Source organism: Callithrix jacchus, chromosome 15 (genome assembly GCF_049354715.1).
Source record: "Callithrix jacchus isolate 240 chromosome 15, calJac240_pri, whole genome shotgun sequence".
In the NCBI taxonomy this organism is placed as follows: Eukaryota; Metazoa; Chordata; class Mammalia; order Primates; family Cebidae; genus Callithrix; species Callithrix jacchus.
The window spans coordinates 51,188,958-51,210,515 of record NC_133516.1 but is presented as its reverse complement, the minus strand read 5'-3'; the positions used below and the strand labels follow the sequence as shown (position 1 = coordinate 51,210,515).

The following is a 21,558-nucleotide window of genomic DNA, read 5'->3' as shown; positions in this document are numbered from 1 at the left end:
TCATGTTCAACTCTTATGAGTGACAACAGGCAGTATTTGGTTTTCTGTTCCTGTGTTAGTTTGCTGAAAATGATGGCTTCCAGGTTCATCTATGTCCCTGCGAAGGACATGAACTCATTCTTTTTTATGGCTGCACAGTATTCCATGGTGTATATGTGCCATATTTACTGTATACAGTCTATCATTGATGGACATTTGGGTTGGTTCCAAGTCTTTGCTATTGTAAATCATGCTGCAATAAACATACATGTGCATGTGTCTTTATAATAGAATGATTTATAATCCTTTGGGTATATACCCAGTAATGGGATTGCTGGGTCAAATGGTATTTCTGGTTCTAGATCCTTGAGGAATCACCATGCTGTGTTCCATAGTAGTCAAACTAATTTACACTCCCACCAACAGTGTAAAAGCATTCCTATTTTTCCACAGCCTCGCCAGCACCTGTTATTTCCTGAATTTTTAGATCATTGTTTTATTCTTAATTAAACTGGGTGAACCCAAAGGGTGGATTTTTTGTCATGTTAAGTTTCTAGAGTATTAAAACACATCTTAGAACCATCCGTGCCCACTGTGGACTGAATCTTTTGTCCTCCCAAAATCTGTATTTGAAACTATACTCCAATGTGATGGCATTTGTTGGAGCTTTAGGGAGGTAAATGGGCTTGGATGAGGCCATGGGGCTGGGGTCCCCATGATAGGATTGGTGCCTCTTTTTTTTTTTTTTTTTTTGAGATGGAGTTTTGCTCTTGTTACCCAGGTTGGAGTGCAATGGCGCGATCTCGGCTCACCGCAACCTCCACCTCCCGGGTTCAGGCAATTCTCCTGCCTCAGCCTCCTGAGTAACTGGGATTACAGGCACGTGCCACCATGCCCAGCTAATTTTTTGTATTTTTAGTAGAGACGGGGTTTCACCATGTTGACCAGGATGGTCTCGATCTCTCATGATCCACCCGTCTCAGCCTCCCAAAGTGCTGGGATTACAGGCTTGAGCCACCGTGCCCGGCCAGATTTGTGCCTTTATAAGGGGCTGAAAAGACCAGAATTCTCTCTATCTTGTGAGAAAACAGCCACCTGGAAACCAGGAAGAGGGCTGTTACCAGAAAACTAATTGGCCAGCACCTTGATTTTGCACTTCCTGGGCTCCAGACCTGTGAGAAATAAGTTTCTGTTGTTTAGACCACTCAGTCTGTGGGACTTTTGTTATAGCATCCTGAACTGCCTAAGACAATAGCTTACAAATTTTAGTCTGAGGCCCAAAGCAAATTGTAAATACAAAAGATATTCATTCTCTTGTCCCTTAATTAAAGTAAAAGGGGCAGGGCGTGGTGGCTCAAGCCTGTAATCCCAGCACTTTGGGAGGCCGAGGCGGGTGGATCACGAGGTCAACAGACCGAGACCATCCTGGTCAACATGGTGAAACCCCGTCTCTACTAAAAATACAAAACATTAGCTGGGCATGGTGGCGCGTGCCTGTAATCCCAGCTACTCGGGAGGCTGAGGCAGGAGAATTGCCTGAACCCAGGAGGCGGAGGTTGCGGTGAGCCGAGATCACCCCATTGCACTCCAGCCTGGGTAACAAGAGCGAAACTCCGTCTCAAAAAACAATAAAAATAAAAAATAAAGTAAAAGGACTGAAAAGTTAGCAACTACACCATTTAAAAAATGCTTTCATAAATGCTTTTCCCACTGACCCTTAGTAAATCATCCTCTTCTCTGTGCCTGTTTCTTTATCCATTAAATGGGGCCAAAATAACTTTCTCCTACTTGTTCTTGGGAAAATATATGTGAGAATCAACTGATAATATAAGCAAAGCTCCCTCTATTTATTTAGAAAAAAATGGTGCTATATAGACCAATTTATGACTATTTTATTTTTGTCACTGTTGAAGTACATGTAGGTTAAGTATAAATGAAAGGTGACAAATTCTGGAGGTGGGAGATCAGTCACAAGATTGAGACTATTTCTTCCTTAAAAAATCGGCCAGCCCTTTCCCTCTGATCCACTGGGCTTCCTTTGAACCATCTTCCCATTCGGATGCTTTTACATCTACACAAATAACTTCTAAAATTTAATCTGGTAGGAATTTCCAATATCTGCTCAGTGGATTGACTAGTAAAAATGGGCACAACACAAAGTCTCACACCATGCTGCTCTTTTTTTTGTACTGCTTCAGACAACATAGATAGAATCCATCCTTTTTTCTTTGAACAAGGACAATTTAATTTGATAAAATAACAGATGAGGTTTTAGAGGAAGAAGAGAAAGTTTTGCTTTGTTTTCTTCCCCCTCCTCCATCCCTCAGCAGTGAAATGAGTTTGCCGAAGCCAAAGAACAGATGCTGAAGAGGTCCCTTAGTGGTGGATACTATTTAGCTTGTAGAGTTTTTAGCCCTTTGTGATACCAAAAAGCCATTCATAGTCATGAAGACAGCTGCAGAAAGTTAACCAGCCTGCTGGTCAGCCTTGGGCTATGAGGGGACAATGGCTACTTCCTCCAATTCAGGCTCCCACCACCTCTACAAGTTTCCTTCCATCTTTTCCTGTTTGAGGCCAAGACTGAAGGATGTCCCTTGCTCTCACAGTCAAAGGGAAAGAGAAAGAAAGCAGGAGGTCAGTCACCTAGCCTCTGGCTCCAGTGGCACTGGAACAGAACTTGTCCCCTCAGGCCTCCTGCCTCCTTTTTGAAATGGTATGCAGAAGGACGAGAGGCATTTAGACCCCAACCCCCTGAGTGAGGAGCCTGCCACCGCATAGTTGGAGAGCCCTCCCAGAGGCTACAAGAGAAGCTCGCTTTGAGGGTGGCACTGTTGCTCACCAACCTCTTATCCCATTCTGCATGTGAAGGCCCCAGGGTTCGCAGGGACTGAGGGAAAGGAACACTTAGTTACGCAGATATTCCCACGGCCCCTGCCTCAAGCTGTTTCTTTGTACCTAGAACTCTGCAGCAGTCTCTCTGCTGGGCTTCCCTGGTTCCCTACCCCTCGAGCATCCCCGCCCCCACCCTTTTTCCTTACATTATACAAATATGGGATCCTTCTTGCCACAAGAATTGTCCTCAAGGCTCCCTATGCCTTGGATTGCTATCACGTACCTTCATCATCACCCTGGCTCTCCCGTTCTCAGCCTTCAAATCTCAGCTGAAAGTCACATGCTCAGGGAGGCATCCCTTAATCCCCCCATCCTCACTCACCTGTCTCTATTAGAGCCCCTGTGGCAGTGCCTGTTCCTTTACATTCCTTGTTCAGATTCCTCCTCTGACTTCCCCACTCTACTCTAGGACTCGCTTAGACAGAGATTGTCTCAGTCTTCTGTCAGTGTTCTGAGTGCTTAGTTCCCTGCCTGATGCATAGTGCAAACTCAATACATAATTTTTTAATGAACAAGAGTATGCATTTTGGGAATGGATGAACCATTTTCTGTATTCACCGTTGAGACAAATAGTCACTTATTGGTTGGTTCAATAAACATTTATTGATTGCCTGCTATGTGCCAGCAACCGGAGAAACAAATATGAATAAGACCCTTTCTCAGTTTATACCAGTGGTTTCTGAATGAGAGCAGTTACCAGCCCACCTAGCAGCATGTAGAAATGTGTGGAGGTGCTTTCTGTTGTTGTGATCTTAATGACTGGGGCACTACTGCATTTAGCAGGCAGAGCCCAAGGCCACTAAATGCTTTCCAGTGCATGCCACACTCCTGCAGAAGGAGGAGCCATTCCAGCCTTGCCTCCACGTCACAGAGCAGTGGTTCCTCACAGAGTTGACAGTCTAATAGACAAAAGTGAACTGAGAGGAACAATATCTTGTTACGTGCACAGTCAGAGACTTTCGCAAAAGTGCATGGTCCAAAGAAGGCATCAGCATTCCACCTTGAGATTAGTGTGGGGCGGAATTTTTTCTATAAGCATGCCCAAGAAAGGCTTCTACTACTATAAAGAAACTCTGATTTAAATGAAATCATTAAAAAAAACGGAAGTACAAAAATGCTAATAGTTGTTATGATAGTTATTCTTCCTTTTGTTGATAAGTATCCAAAAATCATAAATGAAAGTAATAGGAAACGTCATTCCAGTTATTTCTCAAAAGACTTTGAGTTCGTTATACCTGAAATTGTGGCTGTGTAAACAAACAAAAAACCGTTATACAGTGATTGCTTCATTTCTTCTGCCTTTTAGAAAGAAAATATCAAGAGGGAGAAGAAAGTCTTCATACAACTAGTCATGTGAGAGGAAGAACAGGGTGCAGCATTTATTTTATTTTTATTTTTGAGACAGAGTGTCACTCTGTTGCCCAGGCTGGAGTGCAGTCTGGTGCAATCTCAGCTCATTGCAGCATCCACCTTCCAGGTTCAAGCGATCCTCCCACCTCAGCCTCCTAAGCAGCTGGGACTACAGGCACATGCCACTCCTAGCCAATTTTTGTATTTTTAGAAGAGATTGGTTTTGTCATGTTGGCCAGGCTGGTCTCAAACTCCTGACCTCAAGTGATCCACCCACCTCAGCTTCCCAAAGTGCTAGGATTACAGGCCACCGTGCCTGGCCAGGGTGTAGCATTTAATTAGACCACAATTCCTTGACCTCTGCACCAGGGACATTTTGGGCAGGAGAGTCCTTTGCTGTGGGGGCTCTCCAGTGCATTGTATAATGTTTAGCAGCATCCCTGGCCTCTACCTACTAGATGCCAGTACCACCTCCCAGTTGTGACAACCAAAAATGTCTTCCGACAATGCCAAATGTCCCAGCATGGGAGGGAGGTACAAAATTGCCCCCAGTTGAGAACCATTGAACTAGACCTTGTTTCATTTGCCTCAAGCCATATGTCAGACATCCATGATCTGTCAGTTCTCCCACACTGGTTTTTCAGGTGTCTAGAGAGTACAGCTGAAAAATGTCCACAGACATTAGTTGGACTCTGCGTTTTTGCTGGACAGAAGGGACCACTGGAAGCTACCATTTCACTAACTTAGTCTTTCTTCCTAGAGATAGGGGTTGGCAATTTGTCCTATCTTCTTGGTATTTGTGCTCTTCTTCCTGCCAGTTGTTCAAAGGAGAACCTACAGAAACCTCAGGCATAATAACAATTTCTGTTTTATGGCAGCACAACTCCCAGGTGTATGAGAAATGCTGTCACCCAAAGCATCGTCTTAAGCCTCTAGAGAGAGCTGCAGGAAATTACAGTGTATTGCAGGGAACTCTGTGCTAAGGAGGAAAGAAAATCCTCTTCTTAAAAAAAAAAAAAAAAGAAAAAGCAATACAATATTGAAGCTAGCTTGATTTAGCTCCTTTTCCACAGAAAATTTTAGACCAGCTTCAAGGGTGTGTGTCTGGGATCTGGTTAGTCCCACGTGGCTAGTCCATTTTAAGAATGATGCCACACTTGGGTCGCACTTTTCTCCACTTCTACACATCTGGGTTCAGTTGCCACCCACTGCAGTCCCTGGAGTGGAGGAAGTTGCACTTCCTTCCCTCTAAAATCACTCAATCTTGACCTTCGAACGTCTTCTACAGGAGAGGAAAGCCATTTGGATAAGAAAAAAATCATCGATATTTATGTTGGTGGGAATAAGATGTCTTCTCCTGTCTTGCACCCAGCTTTTCTGAGTCCACAGGAAAAGGTGCCTCTGGTGGGGAAGATTAAGATTCAAAAAGCTATTTGGGAACTTGAAAGAGCAACAGAACTGCTCCCTGAAAACAGGTTACCACCAACTTTCACCTTCAACAAACAGAAAGGCAGAGGAAAGCACACATAGGTAACTAGTTGAAAATTAAAAACACATTTTATAATACGTACACTTGCCCATAGCCAGGTGCTGTGGCTCATGCCTGTAATCCCAGTACTTTGGGAAGCTGAGGCAGATGGATCACCTGAGGTCAGGAGCTCAAGACCAGCTGGCCGACATAGCAAAACCCCATCTCTACTAAAAATACAAAAATTGGCCTGGCATGGTGGTGCACACTTGTAATTCCAGCTACTCAGGAGGCTGAGGCAGGAGAATCACTTGAACCTAGGAGGCAGAGGTGGTGGTGAGCTGAGATGGCCCCGCTGCATTCCAGCCTGGGCAACAGAGGGAGACTACATCTCAAAAAAAAAAAGAGAGAGAGAGAGTGGACTAAGAGATAATGGAGACTGGGAAGGGTCAGAGGGTAGGAGAGGGTGAAGGATGATAAATTACTTAATGGGTACGATGATGCACACTATTCTTGTGATGACTATACTCAGAGCCCAGACTTCGCCACTATGCAATATATCCATATAACAACACTGCATTTATGCCCACTAAATCTATATTTTTAAAAACCCACATTTTACTTATACTGTTTTATCTGAATACAAAAAAATTGAAACAATTCTCAATTCAGGAGGTGATGGTGGTTAGTTTTCTTTTGATGCTTACCCTTCACCAGACATCATGCTAAAGACCTTATACAGGATATTTAATTTTCCCCAAATTTTTTGTAGTGGATACTGATAATACATAGTACACATGAGGACACTGAGACTTTGTTGATTTAAGGAGCTTATTGGAGTCTCACAGGTCCTGAGGAGCAGAGATCTGAAGTCAGGTGTGTCTCTTTTACGAGATTTGCTCCTAATCACCATACTATCACTATTGTAGTTCTCTCATTTTAGCATGAGTTGCTATCCCCCAAGGCCAAGTGAAGGCTCTGATTGCTGATCTCACCACCTCCCCGACCCCCCACCCGACCCCACCCCACCCCACCCCACCCCAACCCAACCCCCACCACCAACAGTTTCTGATTCTGGGGTTGCCTGACACCTTGCGTCTCTAGCAACTTCCCAGGTAATACCAAAGCTGCTGGCCCAGTGACCACACGTTGAGAACCCCTATTATACCACATCCTATCTTCTAAAAAATTGCATTGACTCTGGAAACCTTGAATTGAACATGATGGAATTTGAAAGTGACTGTTGACATTAGACCTATGCACAGATAGCTAACAGCCAGAGTGTTTCTAGAGCCTCTGTTCTGAGAGGATGGTGTCATGAGACAGAGGTAATTGACCTGTTGTAGGTTTTATTCTGGTATTCCCCTGGCTGCCCGACATTTCCGAGAACACAGTCGAACTCCATTGTTAAAAAAAAAAAATAAATGTACCACCACCATTTGCTCGTACTAATAGGCCATTTTTGAAGTCAGTAGTTTTCCATTCAGCAGGATCACATTTCTTTTTTAAACTAAGTTCATTTTCTTTTGATTCAGTAAAACTATGATATTCAGATTCATCGTTGCCATTATCTTAAAAAAGAAAACTATCAATATTAATATTGATGAGCACATAGAGCAGATTTATTCTGAAGAAAGGTTTGCAAATCTTGGATCAGGTCTTGTGTCCTATTAACTAATTCAGCAAAAACTCTCAGGCGGTTTTATTAAAGAAAGAAATGTCATTTAGAAGTTTTCTGATTACGGTCACTTTGAAAACAACAGGCACATTGAGGACAGATTTTGTCTTCTTCGTCTTTTGACTGATTGAATTTCACCTGAATTAAGATTCTAAAAGCACATTTGATACCTGAAATCAAGCTGATTTACTTGTCGATCATCTGTTCTGGAGTCTTCTGGGCTAGTTAGGAGAAAAGCTTTGGTGCCTTACTTTCCTTTTGGTGTCACGTAATAGCATAGATAACAACCCAGGTGTGAAACAGCCAAGAAAATACAGACAATTGACCTACAGATGGATTCAGGAAAAAAACTCCATCCTGAAATTTGCTACAGCATTTTTGCTATGAGAAATCTTCATACATTCTAAGGGAAAATAGAGGCTGGGCACACTGGGTCATGCCTGTAATCCTAGCACTTTGGGAGGCTGAGGCTGGAAGATTGCTTGAGCCCAGGCATTTGAAACCAGTCTGGGCAACAGAGTGAGACCCCATGTCTACAAATAATAGTGATAATAAACTTGGTCTGGCTTGGTGGTACACACCTGTAGTCCCAGCTACTCAAGTGGCTGAGGTGGGAAGATGGATTACCTCAGCCCAGGAGTTCAAGGCAGCAGTGAGCTATGATTGAGTCACTGCTCTCCAGCCTGGGCAATAGACCTTGTCTCAAAAATAAAGGAAAATAGAGACTGGTGGTATGTGAGACTACTAGAGCTCGTTTTTCCAAATGCCTCCAACAATCAGTATCAATTCCTGAGGGGTAACTTAAAAAATAATAATAATAAAGATGAATTATCTAGTGACATCATGAGTGATAGGACAGTTTCCTTTGGTTTTGAGTGGAGAATAAACTACCCATGCAGGTTTAGACATGTCCAGAGGCTGAATTTTCCAGGATTAAACCACTGATTCTCTTATGGGCTTCTGTTTCCCAGCATTAGTAATGGCACGCTATTTACTGAGATCAAGAACTCTGTTTTTCTCCCTGACTGCTGCAGTGAAATTAGCATCATCTTGTTGTGAGGGAAGCTGCCCTCCTGCTGGCAGCCACAGGAGGTTGTCATTTTCTCTGAGACCCTCAAGTTAGGAGCAAAGGCAGGTTCTACGGCAGCCTGTTGCTTTGAGACTGCTGCCTTCACCTCCTGCTTCCAGCAGAACCAAGGAAACATTCATGGCTATTCCCCCAGGAGTAGGGTCCAAAGGGATGCTTTGGAGGATTTTTTTTCTCTCTCTCTTCTGCATCTGTGGCTGGCCAGAGGTGTTTATCGGTGTGGACAGAACAAGATGAGTAAGGTGTTCCCCGAGGCAGATTAGGGGACTCTTCGGCTGGGTGTGTGTGTGTGTGTGTGTGTGTGTGTGTACGCGCGCGCAAGACGTGAAGCCAAGTGTGCTGAAATGCAGCTCCTCTCTCTGCCTGCAAAGAGTTGCTCCGCTTCTGTCCCTGCCGCGCGCCCTGGGGAAGCGCCAGGGGGAGTCCTCGCCGGCCAGGGCTTCCCGTGCCCCGGGAGCGCCGAGGGCTAGCTTGGTGGAGCTTAGCACAGCTCGCTCGGCGCTGCGAGCGGGCGGGGGTGGACACTGGGCTTCTGTGTGCCAGTTGCAGCCGTTGGCTGGCGGGCGCCCAATCCCAGGGCATGCCGCCGGAGCCTGGCCAGGACGCACGGTGAAAGACGAGTTTGGTGGCAGGCTTGACCCCCGGCAGCCAGCAGAAGCCAGAGTCGGGAGCCCAGGCGGGCGGGCCGCTGGGGTCGGGGCTGCAGCTACGAGAGCCGGGACCCCCGGGTTCGGAGCGAAGGAGGAGGCATGGCTTCGGTGTTCATGTGTGGCGTGGAAGACCTGCTGTTCAGCGGCAGCCGCTTCGTGTGGAACTTGACCGTGTCCACGCTGCGGAGATGGTACACGGAGAGGCTGCGGGCTTGCCACCAGGTGCTGCGGACGTGGTGCGGGCTGCAGGACGTGTACCAGGTGAGCCGGAGCGCGCGCCACCCGAGGGCCCCTGCAGGATGCCCAGCACTCATGGGAAGCCGGTTCCACCTGTATGATTTTATTCTTTCCCCCTCTGGCTCTCGTTAAACTCTTAGCAGACTGCTTGGCCCTTGGGTCAAACGCTCAGCGGCTCTAGGTAACTACTGCTTGACAGAGCTCGTGAATTTCTCAAATCGGGCATGGGGACACTTGAGAGATAATCCCAGCGTTTGCAGACATCTGTTACAGAGCGATGGTGTACTGGTTGGTGCTTGGCTAGGAAGGCTGCTGCTTTGCAGCAGAGGGTCTGCAGAAAGCCACTTAGATATTCAAATGAGTGCTTCTTTTTAATTTCATTGGGTTGGGGATGGCTGCTTCTGAAGCAACCGTTTCACACCAATTTGCTGGCCGAGGGGGGCTTGGTGGATTTGCATTCTTCCGTTGGATTTTCAGTTTTCCATCAGGCTGCCCCAACTTGTAAGGCACAGCCAGGAAAAGCTGATTCTGTGTCTACTGGCTTTTGGAAGGAAAGACAGCAAATTGTGAACACTTTGCAGGAGGATATGACAGGCTGGGGAGGAGAGAGGTGGCTGGGCTACACGTTGGAATGCTTACGTTAGGATTTACTCCCTGTCACACAACACAGCCCCTTTATTTCTCTGCTTGGTCCGATCCTGCAGGGAAAAAAATGCAGCAACTTTGCTCAACTAGGAGACCATTCATCCTCTCTGGAACTGCAGTTTGCCTGGATATTTTTTTTAAACAGTAATTTATGAATTTAAAAGTCCTGTGCTTTGGTTGTTAATATAGTTGAGATTTTTTTTTAATCTGCATTGTTTAATTAGAATTATACCTGGTGTTTATGGTGGAAACATAATATCATATTTTCTTTCCTGTGAGGTGGAATAGCTTTGTTGCAGTTCCTGGATTCCCCCCACTTGACCCTATTCCTAATATGTCTAGAATTTATATCTCATTATATTGTGTATCAGACGTGATCAAGCACTTGATTTTGACAAACCATAGTCTTCCATCAATCAGGCAAAATGAAAAGGCAGCACCTAAGGTTGGACTATGGAAGTCTAAAGAGTCAGCATCCCTTGTCATCCTTGTTAAAATATGAGGAATATTTGAACTTGTGCTTTCACGGCTTCTGCTTTATATAACGTATCTGTGATAATTTGCATTTTGAAATGGAATATGAAAGGCAGCTTGGGAACCAGGGCAGCATGTAGGGGCTTGAGAGTATTAGGGAATTGTAGATATATCCCATCTGGCCACATTACATAGCTCCCTGGCTTTTTGGAGCCAGAGATGTGTCTGTCTTTAAAGACTTCCTCCCCCCACCCCCCACCCGCCCCCGTCTCTTGGGAAATCCCTGTTCAGTCTGGTCTGTAGAATAAGTACCCCTTGTGTAATTTTGTTTTCTCTTTTTAATGTTTGTGAAACTTTCAAAAAGGGATTACAAATATTATAGCCTACCAGAGAGACTCTGTGCCTCACTCCCCAAGGATTCAAAGGATTTATGGCTTACGTCTAATACTGTTACTGACCAATTCAAAAATAAAGATTCCAGAAACCTGAGACCTTGTGGGCTCTATATAAGGTTGACTGATAATTTTTCAGCACAATAGCAATTTGAAAGACTGAGCTACTAAAATATATGTATTTTTTCTTTTCTATAAAATGGATGGTAACTGAGCCAATACCATCTCATCATTGATAAGAACATCTAAAATAATGATGACATTCGGGCTGTATACTGTGTGCCTGTAGTCCCAGCTACTCAGAAGGCTGAGGCAGGAAGATCACTGGAGCCCAGGAATTTGAGGCCAGCAGGGCAACATAGTGAGACCCATCTCTTAAGAAAAAAAAAAAGAAAGAAAGAAGAATAAGTCTCTGCTCCTTCTTTTTAACAATAATCAATTGTACATTTCCAAATATCTAGAAGAGAATAATTTGAATGTTTCTAGCATAAAGAAAAGATCACGGCTAGGTACCATGGCTCATGCCTGTAATCACAACATTTTGGGAGCCTGAAGTGGTAGGATCCCTTGAGCCCAGGAGTTCAAGACCAGTCTGAGCAACATAGTGAGACCTCATCTCTACAAAAAAATTTAAAAATCAGCCAGGTGTAGTGCCATGCACCTGTAGTCATCTCTGCTCAGGAGGCTGAGGTAGGAGGATCAGTTGATCCCAGGAGTTCAAGGCCGCAGGGAGCCATAATTATCCACCACACTTAAGCCTAAGTGACAGAGGGAGACCTCCTCTAAAAAATTAATTAATTAAAATATTTAAAGATTTGGCTATCCCAGTTACCCTGCTTTGATTATATGAATGTGTCACATTTTCTCATGTACCCATAAAATATGTACATCTAATATGTATCAATAAAAATAAATAACAAAGGCTTTTATGAATATAGAATCAGAAGAAAATGATCTCTAAGTTTAAAGTTTCCTGTGCTTTTGCAAAAATAAGATTTTCAAAAATATTTTTAGCCTTTGAAGAATAATATTAATTGTGCAACATATCTTTTGCAAGGAAGGATCATTTTTTAATGCTTTTCAAATATTAAGTGAAAAGGTAGTGAATTAATTGTGTAGAACTAAAACACAGTAACATAAAGTGATTAATACCTTAGGCTGCAAGTTAAATAGACAAGGGAGTTAATCCAGTCTCTGCCTATGTGTGACTATGGGTAAGTTAATCTTACTATACTTCAGCTTCATCATTTATAAAATGGGAAATTAATAGTACTAATCACAGAGATTGATAAAAGAATAGACACGTTAGATATTTAACATACTGCCTGGAGCTTAGAAAGTATTCAATAAATGTTATCTTTTCTATCAGTTAGGATTCTTTTTAATTGTAATAAGAAACCCAATTCAAACTTGCCTACAGAGTTAAAAAGAAATGACTTTTGTCACAGCTGAAAAGTCTAGCAGTAGAATGAACTTCAGGTATGGTTCGATCAGGGTACCCTGCTGATCAAATAAGAATTACTCCCCATAGTTCTTTCAATCCTGGTCTTGTTCACTTGTTAGCTTTATCTTCAGCTGGTTTCTTCCCTGACAATAGCAGATAACCACAGCAGTTTGAGGCCTTATATCTACACATCCAGAAAAAAAGAATTTCTCGTACCCTCCAAGTATCAAAACAACTAAAAGTCCCAGTTTACGTGCTGGGACTCCAATTTAGGGTCTGTACCCACTCCTGATACTATGCACTGGTTGGCACAGAGTATGGGATGACAATTCATGTGTTTTCAGTGAGAGTGATATGGCCCAAGGGAGGCAAAAATTATTTTAAAGAAGAGGGTGGCAAAAAAATTTACTACTTTTAATTATAAAATACAAATATACATGGAATATATAAACAGAAATACAGTATAGATGTGACATTAAAATAAAAGGGGTTGGGCTGAACACAGTGGCTCACACTCTAATCCCAGCACTTTGGGAGACTGAGGTGGGCAGATCACTTGAGGTCAGAAATTCGAGACCAGCCTGGCCAACATGGCGAGACCCCATCTCTACTTAAAATACAAAAAGTAATTGGGTGTGGTAGCTAATACCTGTAATCCCAGCACTTTGGGAGGCCGAGGCTAGTGGATCACTTGAGCTCAGGAGTTTGAGACCAACCTGGCCAACATGGCAAAACCCCATCTCTACTAAAAATAAAAAAATTAGCCAGACATGGTGGCGGACACCTGTAATCCTAGCTACTCAGGAGGCTGAGGCATGAGAATCACTTAAACCCGGGAGGTGGAGGTTGCAGTGAGCCAAGATCACATCACTGCACTCCAACTGGGGCAACAGAGCGAGACTCTGTCTCAAAATAAATACATCAAAAGAGGAGGGGTGACAAACCAAAAAAAAAAAAAATCTAAAAAGGCTCCTTAAGCAGATAGCAATGAATTAAAAGGCTAAGAAATACTGGATTGCATTGATTTGCTAACGCTAGAAGGGGAATGGGCCATTTCTTAACCTGGGAGTAAGGTTGGCCCCACTCAGACCACAGGGAGGAGGGGCAAAATGCTTGGCTGAAATGCAACCAGTAATGTCCCCTGCTCTGTACAAAAAAATATTAGCTATTTTTCAGGATAAGTACAAAGATAAATGCCCAAATACCTTTTTTTGTATTTCGCCACAGGAATTTAAGTTAAGGGGCTTCTCATGAGAGTACCCCTTTCCTATCCCATAATTATGAATTCTAAATCAGAGAGGGGACTGTTCCACTGCACAGCTTTCAGGCGTATGGACTGGAAACACACACCAGGGAGTTACATATTTTACTGAACCAAATTTTATATGATCTTGTTAATAAAAAGGTGTCATTTTTCTTGCTTCTAGTCTGAATAGTCTTGTTTGTAAGGAAAACCAAGGATTAATCACTCTAGAGAGAAATAGGGTGGGGAGGGAGGTATCCATTACATGAAATACCTGGCAGTCTCCTGGGGGTATTCTTTTTATACATATACTATAAGTGAAATAAGATCTCCCACCTATTCATAAGGTATTTGCCAACAACATTATTGTCAGGCCAGCAAAGCTGGGAAGGCATAATTTCTTTGGAATTGAACACTTCCTCCATTTCTAGATATTGGAGAAGCAAGTGACTTAATTTGCCAACAAACCATGAATAATTAAGATACTAGCTATAAGGCATTTCTGTAGTAATGAGACTAAATAAAAAGCAGTCTCAGACTGCATTGAGGCTGCCTTGAACAAAGACTTACTTTATGAGTAAAGCCTTGAATTTGGCTAGAGTAGCAGGCATTAGCATTCACCTTCACTTTAAGCTAAATGCTAAAAGCTGATTCATCAGCCATATCCCTATCCTGCTTATATCTTGCCTGGTTGGGTTTTGTTACAGCAATTAATTAGGTTTAACAAACAAGTTAAGTGGAAAATGATGACAGAATATTGTTGAAAAAATAATCAACACCCTTTGCTTTGTATTAAGTGTGACCTGTCCTAACAAAACCCTCAGTTTATTCCTTGGGATTTGGTTTTTCCTTTCTCTCCAGTGTCCCAAAGGTAGAAGTTCTTGCGAATCCTGAAGGGAGTGATTGCCTCCAACAGGAGGCATATTGCACTGACTCTGGGATATTTAAGTGACCAGTAAGAGCTTGGGGCAGTTCCCCTGAGGCAGGCAGCTGGCACTGAGGGGGTAGCATACAACACAGAACATGGCAGAGTCTGTAGGCTCAACTTGAACAAATTTGACCTTGGACAAATTGCTTTTCCTCTCTGAGCCTCATTTCCTCCTGGGTAAGAGTGGGGGAACAGAAGTAGCCACATTATAAAATAGGGTGAGAAATTCATGAGGTAACATATATATCACACAGCACTCTTCCTGGCACAAGCAAATGCTCAATAAAGGTTAGCTCTTGTTTATGTAAAGGATTTAACACTGAACTCAGAGAAGGTACTCGGTAGAGGTACTTGGTAGCCAAGGGCATTACTATTGCTTTTATAGGTGAGACTAGTTCTCTGGAAACTAAATTCCCATTTTTACATGTTTCATGAGTATGCTCAGTAAGAGAGACTGTGAAATTTCCCACAGCAGCGTGTGTGGGGTGGACCTTGGGTATTTGGACTGTGTTCCACACAGCAGCGCACATCCTCTTTTAGCTAAGCCCATAGTTAAAATCTAGGAGGTCACAGCCATGTAAGACTAGGGTCTCTGAAGAAACAATCTTGCTAAATCCAAGACTCCAAAGATCCACAAACTGATAATGCCTGAACTCTGGATCTCATCGCATTGATTGGCAAAGACCAAGTCTTCCAAAGGGCAATTCCATATTGAGCCCTTTTACATTTCATACTATATACAGTTTGCTTGTCCTCACCCTTTACTCTCTAGTCTGCTGAATTAGTTGGACTAGAAAGGGAGTCAGTAAACTATGGCTTGCAGGCAAAATCTGGCCTGCCTCTTTTTTTTGTAAATTAAGTTTTATTGGCACACAGCCAGGCTCACCCATTACATGTTGTCTACAGCTGCTTTCACACTATAATGGCAGGATTGGGCAGTTGTGTCTGGACTACTTAAAGTTCAGTAGTTGATACAAGACTGTATTGCCCACAAAGCTGAAAATATTTACTATCCAGCCCTTTACAGAAAAAGTTTGCCAATCCCTGGACTAGGGGGGAAAAAGGTGGAGAATACTAGAGGAAGAAAAGTCCATAATTAAAGGAATACGGAAAAATGTTCTCATCAAAAACCTAGTCATGGCTGGGTGTGGCACCTCATGCCTGTAATCCCAGCATTTGGGAGGCCAAGGCGGGCAGGTCACTTGAGCCCAGGAGTTCGAGACCAGCCTGGGCAACATGGTGAAACCCCACCTCTACAAAAAATACAAAAATTAGCCAGGTGTGGTGGTATGTGCCTGTAGAACCAATTACTTAGGTGACTGGGCCAGGAGGAACACCTGAACCCAGGAGGCTATGGCTGCAGTGAGCTGAGATTATGCCACTGCACTCCAGCCTGGGCAGCAGAGTGAGACCCTGACTCAAAAAAAAAAAAAAAATCTAATTACTAAGAAATTAAAAAGCAAATGTTCAGGATGAGTGCTCAGTTTACCTTTACTAGGTCTTCCTCTGTAAAATATGATTGGAGTCATAGATTGATTCATTCATTTGTTCATTCATTCATACGTAAAATAATTATTGAGTGCTCACCTAGTCCCAGTTTCTATGTCAAGGTGTTAGAAACACAAAGTCAAAAAGACTTTTGCCCTGCCTTCAGAAAATGTATTTTCATGTAAGGGAGACAGTTAAGGAAACCAACGTCTATGAAACGCCTTTGCCTTTTTAGATGATCAGTGGAGGGAGTCTGAACCACACAGGAATAATGCAAAACGGAAGGACCAACGAAGCTTCCTGAAGGGAGTGATGCTTAAGCTGATCTTTTTAGGACAAGTAGGAAGGTAGAAGGGTATTTCAGGCATGGAACATGACTTTTGTGGGAGATTATAAAGAGAGTTTTTTTTTTTAAGCTTGATGAGTAGAGAGACAAAGACAGAGATTATGATTGAGAATAATGCCTGAACTTGAATGACCTTGTACTTTAGAATTTTGATGTTTATGGGAGATCTTTGTGGGAAAGGAAGGAGTTGATCTAGAATTAGCACTGGCAGCCATGAGGCTGATAGATTTGGAAAGTGTGGCACAGGGAAGCAGTAAGGCAAGGCAAGCTCGGATGCTGTTGTAGTGATGTCAATGCATCAGTCAGGTTAGATGGGGTTAGCCATGGCAACAAACAGCCCCAGGATCCTTGTGGTTTAAAGCAATAATTTTTTCTACTTTTGCTCCTACTACCTATCCAATCACTAGTTGGATGGAAGCTTGGTTGGTTACTGTCATTCAGGCCCACAGAATGTTCCTAAACATTGCCAGGTGCCATGATAGAAAGTGAAGGCTCTATAGAGTCTGGTCCTGGCAATTAAGGGCTTGGCTTCTAAGTGACTCATGTCACTTCTCAGTCATGGGCAGAACTGGTCATATACCCACCCAACCACAGGGGCCAGGCAAACCAATTCTACCTGCCACAGAACAGTGTGAATGCTGATGCAGATTTGGTTCCTTAGGCAGCAGACTCTGAAACAGAGATTAACAAGCAGAAGTTTATTAGAGAGCCCTCTGAGGACCTACACCTGGAGAAGGGAATAAAAAAGAAGTAGGATTGGTGGCTCACACCTGTAATCCCAGCACTTTGTGGGGCCAAAGTGGGCAGATCACTTGAGGGCAGGAGTTTAAGACCAGCTGGCCAACATGGTGAAACCCTGTCTCTACTGAAAACACAAAAAAATTAGCCAAGTGTGGTGGCACACACCCGTAGTCCCAGCTAGTCAGGAGGCTGAGACAGGAGAATCACTTGAACCAGGAGGCATGATTCTCTGCAGTGAGCAGAGATCATGCCATTGCACTCCAGCCTGGGCAACAGAGTGAAACTCTGCCTCCAATTATTTAATTTATTTATTTAAAAAAAAAGTAGGATTAAGCAGAGGGAAAAGTTGAACTAGAATTCAGGCTCAACAAAAACTACAGCTGACCTCCCAGGTAGCTCTGAAGCTGAGGGTTGTCCCAAGTTGTTACAAGAGGGCTAGGTCTTCCCTCCAACCCTCATTAATCCATTATTGGAGATGGACTGTCCTTGGAAAGGAGAATGGGATGAGCTTGGAGGAGGCAGCCTCTTTAAGAGACTGCAATTTCCAGAGGGGGCTGAGCACTGTGGGCTCACAATGCTCCCAACAGCTAGGGAAATAAGTTTTGGCAACACATCGATCACCTTCTACAGATGCCTCCCCAACAGGTGCTAGGACCAAAGCCTGAACTGAAGGCCAGCAGGAAGAAAGTGGGGGGGTGAGATTGCCTTGATGTGAGGATGTAGAATCTCAGAGTAGTCTCCTGACTGCTTCTTAAGCTTTTTTCAAGAGATTGGACAGCAACAGGCTCAGTTACTTACCATTATAGTAGTAATTAACACATACAGAAAGGAGACAAAACTTGGGTGATTAATGAAATGAGTCTCTACTTATCACTGAGAAAATTCATCTCTACTTTTTCTGGTAACCAAAGATTTTATGGCAGGGAATTAAGATGCCAAGGTACTCAAAAACTAGTTTTCAGTTTTCTATTTTAATTTTTTAGCCCATCACCTGACACAAATTTCTAAAACAACCATGTCACTTAAATGCAACAAAATTAGTCTCAGTTTCTTTAAAAAGCATTTTTGAACCTTTGTTGTACAGCTTGAAAAGCATCAAGAACCGACTCTTCTGACTCTTCAAATGAATGTTTGTTTTTCTCATTCCATCTTTTCTTGGTGGAGCTCGTAGCAAAAATAACTTTCTCATTCATCCCCTATTTATGTTTATTCTGAACATTATATTTTTGATGTCCCAGTTGGTTGTTGTGGAAAAGTTTGAATGACTCAAATGAGGAATCAGATCTGCAGTTCTAAATTTTATAAACAAGACCATATGACTTACAACATGGAAAGGAGGCAGAAATTAAGATCTCATGAAAAAAATTAAAGTTAGCACTCATATGTAATTACATATATTTTGTATATATGTATATACATAACAGTTATACATTCTGGCATCCTCGAAATAAACATTTGCTATGAAAAATGCTAGCAAATATGATAAATAGTCCTGTTTTTCCCTAATGTCTTTTTTAGTCATTATTTTGTCTCTTAAATTTCGTGTGTCTGTTTGGGTAAAGCTTTTTGCTTACATAGCTGTTTTCCCGCTAAATGGTACTTTTATATAACCTTGCTGTCTTGACTAACAGCTGCTAGTTATGAAGCAGCTGCTATATGCTAGGCCTTACTGTGTGCTAGGCCTTCTGGTTGGCACTTTGCATGTACTATCTTTCAGAAAGAAAACTTTAGGGCTTATTTCAATATGCAGAAATATAAAAGATAATATAGGCAAAAGTCTGTGCTCCCAGCACTGTTTAAATCATCTTAATAATCTGTCATGTTTGTTTTGGATACTTTTCTATAATAAAATTATTTTATAAATATAATTAAATTAAAATAACCTCCTTTGTACCTCTTCCCTCTCCCTGAAAAATTCTGCCCTGAAGTTTTTTATTCCCAGGCATGTTTTTATAATTATGCCACATCTGTTTGTATCTATAAACAATATATATTACTTTGTGTGTTTGTAAAACTTATATATATATATATATATACACACATCATTCTGCTACCCTTATTTGTCTTTCAATAAGTTTTGGGATTTATCTCTAGACTCATTTTTAACCCTATATTCCATTGCATGAATATATCAATCTCTTGTTGATAGACATAAGTTATTTCCAAATAACAGTACAGTGAAAATTTTTGGACCTGTATCCATATTGTGCATAAGAGGGAGACTTTCTGTATGGTATATAATGAAAAGGAGAGTTGCTAGATTTTACACACTTTATTAGATGTTGTGCATTATCTTTATCCTTTTCAACATGTTATTATGAATCTAATTTTATTGATTTTATGTTCTTACTATACTAGGTAATAAGTCACAGTGTTGGAATTTGAATAGCATGCTAGCTGACTCTAACAATCTCTGGCCACAAACTTGCTGCTTTATTTTAAGAGAAATGACACATAAAGATACAATTTTTTTCATTTGTCCATTTATTCATTCACTCAACAAATGTTGGGTGGAAGCATAGCCTACTGCTTAAAGATGAAGTCTATGAACTCAGACTGCCTGAGTTCAAATCCTAACTCACCTCTTGCGGGTTATGTGAGTTCTCCAAAGCTCATTTTTTTCTTCTGTAAAATGTGGACAATTATAGTATCTACATCAAAGAGTTGTATTCTTAGGATTGTTATAAAATTGAATGTAGTAATATTTAAAAGCACTAAAACACTGTTAGATGTTATATGGATGAATCAATAGATGTATGGTTAGTTAAATACACGATTGGACGGATGGATGGATGGATGGGGTGGGTGGATGAATGGATGTATGTGTGGATAGGTAAGTGGGTGGGTGTTTGGATGAATGGATAGATAGATGGGTGTTAGATGGATAGATGTTAGATGGATGAATGGTAGATAGGATGGATAGATAGATGTTTGGTTGGATGGGTGGATGGATGATTGGATGGGTGGTTAGGTGGATAGGCAAGTGGATGGATAGATGAATGGTTGGATGGATGCCTAGCAAGTTATCTTCATATATGCATTGTTCATAATTTCTTATGCACCTGAATAACCTTTGAAGCTTCTAAAATTTGCAGAAGCCTTGACTCATTCCTCTTACCACCCCAGATGAAGAATTATAGTCTGGACGGCCACCAGGAAAGGGGACCACTGACCACTGTGTAGAGACTCTGCGGGCACATGGTTTTATGGCACAGGTTTTTATCAGGCAGCACTAGCATCTTAATGCTTCTCTCTGTTTGGTTTATACTAGAAAAGCAAACATGCTCACAACTTTTAGTTCCTTTATTTCTGTCTCTCTAACAGGAAGCTATTAAACTTTCTTCCTCCCAACTCTGAGCCTCACTCCATAGAACTAAGAACTCTATATCCTCGTGCATGATGGCTCTAGGACCCCATGACTGCTATCTTTCCCATCTGTGTAAGCTGTCCTCTGATCTGACCCTGAGATTTGCAACTGTTAAAAAGACCTGGTTATTATAAGCATCATGCTACCCTTGGGTAGTGTACCCAGCAAATATTTTCACAGGGATTAGTTTGTCTTATTAAAATTCGATTAGATGCTTATTACCTAAGAGAGAAAAGGTCCTCGATAAAATAGGGAAATAGAATAGGCTAGAGTCAGCTGGACCTCGGATAAAAATCAAATCTCCATCACTTATCAGCTATATGACCTTGAACCAAGCTGCTTACCTTTTCTAAGCCTGTTTGTTTACCTTCAAAAAGATAAGATTTTTTAGGTTTGCATAAAGGTTAAAGACAACATCGATGGAGAAATAGTAGCTCTTCAAATGTAAAAATTTGGACCCCTTGCAAAAACTTGATTCTAAGCCAAAATTTATCATGCTAGAGTACAAACTCTGACCAGGATTTAAGCCCAAACTCCCTACTTAATAGGTGTGTGACACAGACAAGTTACTTGACTTCTTGGTGCCTCATTTTATCTTCTATAAAATGGGAAAATAACAGTGCCTCCTTCCCAGCGTTGTTGAGGGGACAAAACAAGATTATGTAAATGAAGATCTCACTAGGGTGCCTGGCTCATCTTAAGCATTTATTGATTGGTTGATTGAGACAGGGTCTTGTTCTGTGTCTCAGGCTGGAGTGCATTGGTGCAATCATAGCTCACTGCAGTCTTATACTTCTGGGTTCAGCTGATCCTCCACCTAAGCCTCTAAAGTAGCTAACACTATAGGCCCATGCCATTACACCCAGCAGTTTTTGTTTTTAATGGAGACAGAATCTTGCTGTTGCCCAGGCTGGTCTTGAACTCCTGCTGTCAAGCAATCCTCCCACCTCAACTTCTCAAAGTACTGGGATTACAGGCGTGAGTCACCATGTCTGGTCAGTTATTTTTATTTAATAAACATTTCTTTATATGTCAGACACAGTGCTGAGCACTTTATATTCACCGTTTTTTTAAGTTATTCTAATAGTTAAGTAGGTGTAATTAAACCTATTTGGCAAATACAGAAATGTTCACAGTTGTTAATTAACT

The 21,558-nt window shown here is 42.2% G+C and overlaps 1 protein-coding gene across 4 annotated transcripts in view; it reads left to right on the top strand.

The window, feature by feature from the left end:
* Window positions 1-21,558, top strand: part of FRMD4B (FERM domain containing 4B) — a 364,340-nt gene that overhangs the window by 148,179 nt on the left and 194,603 nt on the right. For 2 of the 4 annotated variants that reach the window (XM_008982001.4, XM_008982000.4), the window contains exon 1: window positions 9,105-9,365. The exons of the other annotated variants lie outside the window; for them this stretch is intronic. In XM_008982001.4, coding sequence (XP_008980249.4) covers window positions 9,204-9,365 — 162 coding nt within the window. In that variant the 5' untranslated portion in view covers window positions 9,105-9,203. Of the gene's footprint in view, window positions 1-9,104; window positions 9,366-21,558 lie in introns of those variants that run through there. 4 annotated transcript variants of the gene reach the window in all.